The sequence below is a fragment of the Perissodus microlepis genome, chromosome 3, assembly GCF_051167445.1.
Source record: "Perissodus microlepis isolate ML-2025 ecotype Zambia chromosome 3, ASM5116744v1, whole genome shotgun sequence".
In the NCBI taxonomy this organism is placed as follows: Eukaryota; Metazoa; Chordata; class Actinopteri; order Cichliformes; family Cichlidae; genus Perissodus; species Perissodus microlepis.
This window is the reverse complement of record NC_140463.1, coordinates 28,761,777-28,772,002: the sequence shown is the minus strand read 5'-3', so window position 1 is coordinate 28,772,002 and position 10,226 is coordinate 28,761,777. Positions and strand designations below refer to the sequence as shown.

Here is a 10,226-nt window from a genome sequence, read left to right as displayed (position 1 = left end):
AAGCAGCAGCGTCTCGGAGGACAACCTCGAGTGTGGAGCTAATGCTTTCCCTCCTCCCCAGTGTTCTTTAAAAAAATATGCTGCAGGCGCAAAGTGTTTGATCTGGCGTTGAGCTTTAAGTGTGTAGTTGGACCAAACCGAGCTGCAAACAGCCTCTCCTCCTCGGGCCGCTTCTGCTTCCCGTCTCCAGTCTAGCCGAGCAGGGAGCTGCGTCTGGATAGGTCCACGTTGCTGGCGCTTAGCCCCCTGCTGTCTGAGAGTCCAGAGTTGACATCCTGCAGTCAGATCAGGTCGTGTTAGTATTTGGGTTGGGAAACGCTGTGCATATTCTGTCAGGTAACAGACAATCACCTGGACTCGATATTTAATTCGAAAGATAGAATTTCCTGAGTGAAATCGCAGCTGTGAGGAATAAAGTACCTGTGTGGTTTCCTCGGTGCTCTTATTGAGGAAGTTAAGGGAGCTGGCTCTCTTCATTCTGTACAGAAACACACGATTACCAGTGAACTCAAACCACAAACTTCAGATCAGTAATGAGTTAAAGACAGAAAGTGTTTTTACAAAACTGAGTGATTTGAGTAATATTTAGGAATGGACAAGGCAGACCACCCATCATGGTTCCCGAGCAATTAAGGCTTCATTGTGGATCTTATTTACAAGGTCACGCAACCTTCATGCTCAATTGTAAATGTTATACTCAACTATATACCCACTGGACACTTTATTAGGTACGCCTTTATAGTACCAGGTTGGACCCCCTTTCTCTTTCAGAGCTGCCTCAATTCAACAACGTGCTGGAAACATGACTCATTACTTCTTCATGTTGACACAACAGCGTCACACAGTTGATGCAGATTTCCTGCTTGCACATTCATTATGAGAATCATCCTTGTGCTTCAACGTCCTGTGTGTTCAAAGATGTTCATCTTTTCTTGTAACAAGTGGTTAATTGAGTAACTGTTGCCTCCCTATCAGCTTTTCTGCCTGTTCTCCTCTAACCTCGGACATCAACCACACATTTTCGCGGAGAAAACTGCTGCTCACCAGATATTTTCTCTTTCTCACAGCATTGTCTGTAAACTTTAGAGATATTTGTGTAAGAAAATCTGAGCTCACTTAAATCCCCTTTGTTTCTAGCTCTGATGCTCAGTTGGAACTTCAGCAGGTCATTTTAACCATGTCTCCATGCCTCAATGCTTTGAGCTGCTGCCAGGTGATTTACTGATATTTGAGTTAACAGGCAGATGAACAAGCAACGTACCTAATAATTTGGCTTATGAGCATATGTTTCAGTTTTGAACAGTGTTATAATTGGTCTGAATTTTTTGAAGATGTACTTTTAGCTTTGGGAACTGAAGTGCAAATGTAATTTGGACTGGTGAGAAGAAAAACTGAAGTAACCATAACTATAACCTGACTGCACAGCTGCAGTAGTCTTACCCTGGGTTGCGGGGTTCTTGAGGACCGCTGCCCTGCAGCTTCTTCACCAGCATTTCGCTGCTCCTTCTCAGAGCGTCGCGAATCTTACCGAAGGAGCCGCTGCGGCGCAGAGACCCGTTACCATCCTGAGGGCGAGATGTGCAACAGTAAAACTTTAGAAAAACACCTCCTTTAAGGCACGCTAGAACAGACACACAGACAAGGATTTCTACAGTATTTTATGAAATTATTCACACTGTGGTTACGCTGTAGTCACATCCAGTCAATGTGAACACATACTGCTACTTTATTAGCTTCCAAACTTATGTTACCCCGTTCCACTCAGCCGAGTCGTCGCCCTCGTTCTCCCCTCTCTGTCCACCAGGTCCGTTCGTTCCCTCCCTGCTGTGTCGTCTGTCGCTCCCAGAGCCTCCGTCCTTCAGCAGCTCCACCACCTTACTCTGGTTAATGGCATCAATACCCTGAGAGAGGAAAATAAAGACAAGGGTGATGCAAGGGCCTGAAAAAAAACCCTTTTATACAACAGCAGACGCAGCATGTGTTCTTTACTATGTGCAAACATTAGTACGACTGATCTTTAAATCGCTCTGGCACACAGTTTATGAGCCAATAAATCGTAGCTGGAATGCCTGTTGAACAACAGCTTAACTGAAAAATCCCTGAAAAGAGCCCAGATGACTAATCTAAAGGCGGTAATTCAAACGGCCAAACAGCCGTCGTTGAGAGGCTTCCTATTGCACCTGTTTGCGTGACTTGCTGGCGCACTCCTCCAGTGTTTCTGCGGCCTCCAGTTTGCCCTGGCGACGGTACAAAGCTCCCAAGCTTTTGAGGGTTGTGTTCACTGTTGGGCTGTTGAGAAAGAAAGAAATCCAGCTTTTTTTTCCCTTTAGATCTTTTAAAAGTAACCTAATCCATCAATCAGGGTTAAACAATCAAGCGTTAGACCTTTCCCAAACTGAACCACAAAGCAAACACTCTGCTGCTTTGAGAAGTTTACTGTTACACAGTCTGCAAAGTATCTGTTCCTCAAACAAAAGGGATGGAAATGTGCCGTTTCTACTATAAAACTAGAAGAATGATGAACCACAGACTGATAAAGTCAGTGGTTTAACTTCTAGTCTTTTGAGGCAAACATAGATTTGTAAAAAGCTAGTTTTCTTTGTTTCCCTTCCTTTTTGGTGATGATAGTTTCCCTGTTCTGTTCCTCTGTGTTACCATTTTTCATCTTTTTAAAAAGACAAAAAGGCGATCAGATCAGAGTAGCCTCCCTTGGTAGACATTCACAGTTATTTAGGTCACATACATGATCAGACAGTTTAGACTTTGACCTGTTTCCAGTGGATCTAAATGTCTGATTTACCTGTCCACCTTGCAGGCCTTGTACCAGCTCCCATACTCTACGTATGGGCCCGAGTCCTTGCGTTTGCCCTGAAAGAAAGAGTGACACAGATTAATATTAAAAGAGTCAGAAAGCAGGAGGAGACAAGTACGAAATGCTGGTCCGATAGGCAGCAAGTTAAAACAACAAAAAAAACCTTGTCCTTATACCCACTGTGTTGCCTGCCTACCTTGCTCTCTTCTCTTTCCTCAGCGTGCATCCAGATTGGTTTATTATCATCTGCAACAGACAGAAATATCACATAATTACTTTTTTTATACAAGAACATCATGTGTGGGCCACCAAACCCACACTGAAGAGCACTTAAGATGCTTTTTATTGTTCTGCACTGTTAAAATCATAAAAATAACCCAATAATTATGAATGACACTTCAGTCTGCTGGATATCCTCTAATATGGTCTGTAATTTGGTCATTTCAGGCACATTTTCCATGGCTGCCCTTCAAAAGCAGTTGCAGTCAAATAAAAAAAAGTTGGGTTAAAAGGGAAATAATAGTTATGATTAAGGAGGAACTGTCTCGAGTCCTGAAATATAGCATGGAGTTGGATTTGAGTTTAAAAAGTATTTTAATTGTCCTGAAAAATAACCAAAATCCTGAAATGACCCATTTTTAGTTTGAGGTAATGCCTCTCTGTCTATGTAAACACATTTGATTTCATGTAAACACGCGGCTGTCACTCACCAAACCCAGCTAAAGCCCGCTCTCGTGCTGAGCATGTGAGCACATAAGGGTTTGATAGACTTAGCTGGATAGGCGGGAGGAAACTGTCAGCATTAAGCTGCTTTGCGAGCTTCAGTGTAATCCTCTGACTTGCTGAGAACTCAGAGCGATGCGGCCGTCAGGGTGTGACCAAACCACAGCCTGAATCTAAAAAAACAAGGCTAACAGGAAGACTTCTGATGTAAATTGAGCCTGACTCGCAGCCTGCTCCTCTCTGCCCAGTCCTGGCACTTTGAGTAACTCTGTGACCAGCAGGATCTGATACAGTCACTTCAGTGTGACTCAGCTGTTTGCCTGTTGGCTCTACTTACTGTTGACAGAGCCAAACTCCTTCTCGTGCGCCCTGGTCAAAATCTCTTTGTACAGAGCTTCAGCGTCTGCAAATTTCCCCTGCTTCAGGTAGCATGTAGCCTAAAGAGAAACAGGAAGCACCGACAATCCTGATCAGTGAACAGTGTTTCTAGAAATAAATAAAACATCTTAGAAATAGCTACACCCATCTTTACAGCCTGTAGTACAAATTAGGTTCCCACCAGGTTATTTTTGGTTTTGGCCACATTGGGGTCATCAGCTCCGAGCTTGGATTCGTAGATTTCCAGGGCTCGTCCGTAGTAGTACTCCACCTCGTCGTACTTGCCCTGGTTCTGACACAGTAGGGCCAGGTTGTTCAGCTGCTTAGCCACGTCTGGATGATACTTCCCCAGCACCTGGTTACAACAGGGAGACAACCACACATTTGCAACACAAACTACAATCACGTGACCACATGGAGACTGTCTGGGTAACTTGTCTGCTTATGTACCCTTTATATCAAAAGGTGATTCAGTTGCTAAAACACAAATATGAACAAAACTGCAATTGTACCTTCTCTCTGATCTCCAGTGCTCTCTTGCAGAGAGGCTCAGCCTCCTTGTATTTGCCCCTCTTGCCATATAATACAGCTAGATTGTTGAGGGTTGCAGCCACAGCTGGGTGGTCCTTCCCCAGTGTCTTCTCCCTGATGGCTAAAGCGTCATTCAGAAGATGAGCGGCTTCTTTGTATTTGTTCTGGTCCCTGGAGCACAAAACACAAAGCACAGACCCATGGCGCTGTGTTCAGAGGCTTTATTTTACAACAATGAATAGTTTATGAAAAGCGTCCACACTCTCAAAGCCCCACCTGTACACCAGAGCCAGGATGTTGAGCATAGTGGCGACGTCTGGATGGTCATGCCCAGATGTCTTCTCCAGGTCCTCCAGGGCTTGCTTGCACAGCGGCACAGCCACCTCGTACCTCCCCTGAGAGGCGTACTGGATCACCAGGTTGTGCAGCGTCCTGAGGCGCGCCGGGATCTCGTAGCCTCCCTGCTGGGCTGCCACCTCTCCACTGGGCTGGGCTGTGACACGAAGCACAGCACGGTCGAGAATAAGCAAAACTACCTACTCGAAGTTTTTAAAACGTTACATGAAGTTCTCAAATGAATGATTTGTTCAGTACTCCATCAGTTTTCAAAAATGGTAACTAAGTTACTGTCAGATCCAAGCAGAACATATGGTGGATAAAAAACATGAAGTCAGATCTGCTGTAGTGATCAGCACTCCAGCAGGAAATGGAGGAAGCTTCTGTAACAAGATTTTCTTTTCCTTTATATAATTTGATGATAGTCATGTTCTCCAAAAAGTAGATAAAGCCTTTTAAAAGCTATGTGTTGTACTCTCTACCCTCTCTCCTGCTTGTTATGCTCTTGCTGCTGCTGAACGCTAACTAGCCATTCAGACTATGGCTGAATGTATATTTCACTGTAAGAGCGAATGAAGGTTCAGCACGTAGCGTGTGGTTAATTTGCAGGAAAGCTAAAGACGCTGCATACACTGACACAACTGATTTATCTTTGTATGTGCTTTGTTGAAGAGCTGCTAAAAAAACCTATAGCACAGAAGTTGAACTATTGAAATGACTTGCAGTTCAGACTTCAGGGCTACAGGTGCTATATTATTAAGATAAAAAATAAAGCAATGATTAAAAACTAAAACTAAAATAAAATGTCTGCCCACTCTTAACTCACATGTGTATGTATGCCAGATGTTTCCTTGAAGTAAGTGCTGCAGCATGAATAGATCAGACAAGGCGGCTTGTGGTCGGTCATCATTACATGTGCATGGGTGAACGCTGCACAATGACTGAACACCCAGGGAGCTACCAGTTATCTCTTCCTGTGGTGTACCACATTCGGCACTCTCTCTGTTAAACTGGGCCGTGGACAGCCTGTACTGTGACGATGATTAACCTCATCAAATCGTTATATCATAATTCATGCAAACTGTCTTGGTCACATAGGAGCCAAAAACAAACAATCCCTACATAACATGTGTGCCTCTCAGACTCATTCTTGTATTAAATGATAGATTTCAGCTTTATGTGAGTCTTTGACTGGCTTGAGCACAAATTCATCAGTAAAATCCCAATGTACTCATCTTAAATTGAGTCATCCCATTAAGGCCTCTCTGCCGATGTCATACCTGGTCCCTGGTCATCATCATTAGGGAATAAGTCATCCAGGTTATCCTTTGAAGCGTCTCCGCCTGTGCTGCCGCCCGAGCTCTGGTTCTTCTCCTCAGAGGGCGACACGTCGTCGTCGAACTTCTTGATCTGGTTCATGAACTCCAGGTGCTTCTTCTCCTCCTCCAGCTGGGCGACGCTCTGCTCGCTGCGCTGCAGCTTGTGCTGCGTTCCCGCCAACTCGTCCCGCAGCCACTGGTTCTCCTGGCAGAGGCGGCGCACCTGAGCGCGCAGCTTCTGCTTCTCCGACTCCACGGCGCTCAGGTGGCTGGACAGGGCGATGATCACCTGGTGTAAAAGGAAATTGTAAAAATCCTATTAGAATAACCACAAAAATATCTGTTTGTTTGTTTCTTTGTGCACCAACTCTGCCACATGAGGAGGTGAACAAACACCTTGGTCCACAGATACACATTAGGACCCTGAAGGTTCTTATCTATATCACATATTAAGATGCTGCCTAGCAACAGGTTAGAACGACCTGCATTCAGTATTTATGCACCAATCACACCTTATAAGGATCGTATAATTTTTGTTTCAAAAGAACTCATTTATATCAACAAAGCTTCTTTCATGCATGATATATCACAAAGCCATCAGGCCGCCTAGTGACGATCCAAGATGACCTGTTTATTGCCTTTGTAAAAAAAAAAAACCCTTATAAAAGCATCCTATTGTATTAAGTTCACAATAGAGTGTGAACTTCAGTGTACAATTCAGTGTAAACGTCAAAAACCTAAGTGTCTGTCTCTCACCTGTGCCTCTCCCAGACCCAGCTCAATGGCTTCCAGACTCTTGCGCAGCAGCCCCGACTTCTCTTGTGCAACAGGTGGCTGAGTGCAGTCCAGCAGAGAGTTTAGGAGCTGGGCGTGCTCGCCACGCAGCGTCTCCAGACCCTGCATGACGGCCTTAGTGTTAAGGACGATCTCATCCTGGCTCAGTCGCTCCAGGGCTTCTTCACGTGGATACACCATGGTGGACATTGCCAGGTTTCACACACACTGTGAGAAAAGGGAAGGAAAACCTACATTTACTTACATTTCTGATTCACATTCTGCCCTGCTTGACACCCTCAAAACATTAGGTGTTCAGTGTAACCACATCCTGCCACAGAAGGTGGCAAAGAAACAGAAACGAGCGATGATTAATTTGCGGCGTGAGGACATAATGACACAGCAGATGAGACGAATAGTGGAGTAATATGATATTGTCAAAGGTTTCATTATGACTCAAACCCTAGCACTGCCAACAGTTCCTCTATCCACCTGCTCATGAATAAGAAATACAACACTGGAAACACTTAAGGACATGACGTGGCGCAAACTAAGAAAATGGCAGCAAACAAAAGTAATGAGGAGAACAAAATGAGAAACACTGACAACGCGAATGAAGGGACTGTTCCTGACATTCATTTCCTGTTTGGCATCATCCTGTAAATGATGGAGTTAAAAGAGATGGATGAAAAACAAAAACCACACAGCACAAGCGTGTCTTGTTATGAACAGAAGGCACGCTGTATAAAAGCTTCCCGACATCAGAGAGAAAGAGAAAAGTTGTCTGTGAGATTGTATACTGGACGTATAATTAAAGTAAATTTAGCCTGAAACAAACACAGACCAGCAAATCCAATTAACAGCAGAAGTGATCAGTGAACAAAGCTAACCTTGTGAGGGCGGGGCAACAATTATCACAGCGGCGTCGGATTTAGAGCCAGACGGACATCTGGATGAAATGTTATTTTAAACTAAGACAAATGTCCCAACATCTGTAGCAGCATAACTGAGCAGTCGTAGGTTAGAAATTGGATTCATACATTGTATACAAATAAGTAAAAGACTCTTAAAAAGCCAGCAAATGGATCAAATTATAGCCTCAGAGAATATTAGACTTTAAACTTGAGTTTCCTTCTCCAATTACATCTTTATCTCTAAAAAAAATATTACTTTTTAGTGTAACTTTGCTACTTTAACCTCAGAAAAATTCTGTTATTTAAGTTGGAATTTTACTGCCCTTCATAAATTTACATCTTTAATACAAAAAAATTGTATTGTAAATACATTCGAGCATATTTTTTCTTTGTATGTATGCCAGATAATAAACTAACCAATTTACTCTTAGAACATCCATCTTTTCTTTTTCTTCACATAGTCACAGCTCTAACCTTTAGAAAAGTGTCTTTTTACAGTAATTTTTGTTTTTTCCTAATAGATTTACAATTTTTTAAAATCTCAGAATATCAGACTTCTTTCCTGTAATTCTTAGTCATACATTTACAACTTTAATCTTAAATTAATAGTTACACTTTTTATCATGATTAAAATTTTCCACTTACATCTGACAGAATCAAACATCTTTAATCTTTGAAAATGTGAGTTTTTCCCAAATGTTTCAATTTTTTTCATTCCTGTGACTAAAATAAATGATGAATGTGAACGATTAAGTCATTGCATCAGTCAGCTTAGGTGTAAAAAGAAAACTGAGTGCAAAAAAAATGAAAAATATATTTAATTTACAAACATAATATATGGCAACTAAAAAGCTAATTCTCTTAAATCTCAAATATCATTACGGGAATAATTTTGCAGCCTAGTCAGTTGTAATAACACCTTTTCAGCAATCAGATTGGTAACACAGACCCAGAACATAAACATATATAATAACTATAAAGACACAGCAACCTAAGATTGACTGAATTAAAGCTGTTTTATTTTCTTTAACTGATCTCTCACAACCTAAAGGCAGATCTTTAAATTGACTTCCTGATCTTCTGGGAGTACTCACAGTAAATGTAGTGCTATATGGTCTTTAAATCATTAGTCATGATTAGTCATGTCCATGATGAGCCTGGCAGATACATGTGTGCACTGTGAATCCTTCCAGCCAGGAAATGAGAAACATTCATGCTGCGTATTAATATTTAGATAACATTTACAAAGTCCAATATCCAAACCGTGGGCCACTTCTGGCACAGTAAACGGCGACTTTCCCCCTTGAGCATGCGCACTGTCTCCATATTGACCAGATGTAAGTGAAAGGGTTGCAGCCGCAGCAGGAGGAGAAAGAGGTCGTCAGAGGAGCCAAATGTGCAACATCGTGACTTTCTCTCTCTCCCAGCTTTGATGGAGGAGGCGCACCTGTTCTGTTCTCCTCTCCTGCTCCCTCCCTTCCTCTCTCACCCATCCTCCTCTCCCACCCCCTCCCATCTTGCCTCATACACTTGACTGCAATGCACCAATATTCACGCTTCCTTTCAAGTCCACCGCTTCACAAATGCAGAAGAACAGAGCTAACTGTGCGGGCGGACAAACGAGCGGCAGCAGGAAATGATCGCGATCGCACACCCCTCACGTTTGAATTAAACCCTTCAGAGCCATGAATAAAGGCAGGAGCCGGTGGATGGCCGAGGCCTAATGCCGGGGAGGAAGTCAGCAGATCAGTGAAGGTGACCGACAGCAGAGAGCACTGCTCAAAAAGCATAAAGCTACAACAGACGATGAACATAAGGCCAAATAAATGCCTGTCCATCGCTGAAAACGTGTTGATGTGTCTGGTCCCGACATGCAGCCTGTTTGTAAACAGTGCAGGCCCGATCCTCCAAAGTGTTACACAACACAGAGATGCGTATCATTATTATATCATTATCATCATCAGCACACGCAGGTCTGCATTATTTACAATATGCACACATAATCCCGCAACAAACACCACGTAAAGAGCAACGCTTCATTTCTAGCGACAGATTTATCGACCTGGCCGTCCCACTGCTACAAATATACCGACAAACTGCCCTCATGCAACATAAACTACAATCTATTCTGGCCGTTTAAGTGCACCGTAGTGCAGGTATTATTATTATTTATCCTCAGTTTTACCTTCATCGAAGATAAACGCAGCAATTACAGAGCCTCGAACAAAGCGGCAGCACAATGTTGTGATGCTCCGGATAGACCCGCGTCAAGTTTACCAAAACGAACAAGCGTCCGGTGCCGGTTTTTCAAAATAAAACTCAATTTACAGTTAGACAAGTGGCAATGGGAAGATAACGGCATCCAAGGATGAAACGGAGAGTGCTCTCTCAACGCTGAGCAACTTGTACTAATACACGAAAAGACAGTCCGCTTGTTTT

General features: G+C 43.1%; 1 protein-coding gene across 1 annotated transcript; it reads right to left on the bottom strand.

The window, feature by feature from the left end:
- Positions 1-80: 80 nt before the first annotated feature.
- Positions 81-10,081, bottom strand: klc2 (kinesin light chain 2). The gene is made up of 14 exons (XM_084923888.1): positions 9,973-10,081; positions 6,856-7,101; positions 6,061-6,388; positions 4,721-4,937; positions 4,426-4,615; positions 4,095-4,268; positions 3,873-3,972; positions 3,009-3,058; positions 2,801-2,868; positions 2,181-2,289; positions 1,752-1,901; positions 1,441-1,565; positions 421-478; positions 81-275 (listed from the first exon to the last, which is right to left on the bottom strand). The coding sequence occupies exons 2-14, from the start codon at positions 7,081-7,083 to the stop codon at positions 192-194; spliced, it is 1,881 nt and encodes a 626-aa protein (XP_084780014.1). The 5' UTR covers positions 7,084-7,101; positions 9,973-10,081; the 3' UTR covers positions 81-191.
- Between the last annotated feature and the right edge of the window lie 145 nt (positions 10,082-10,226).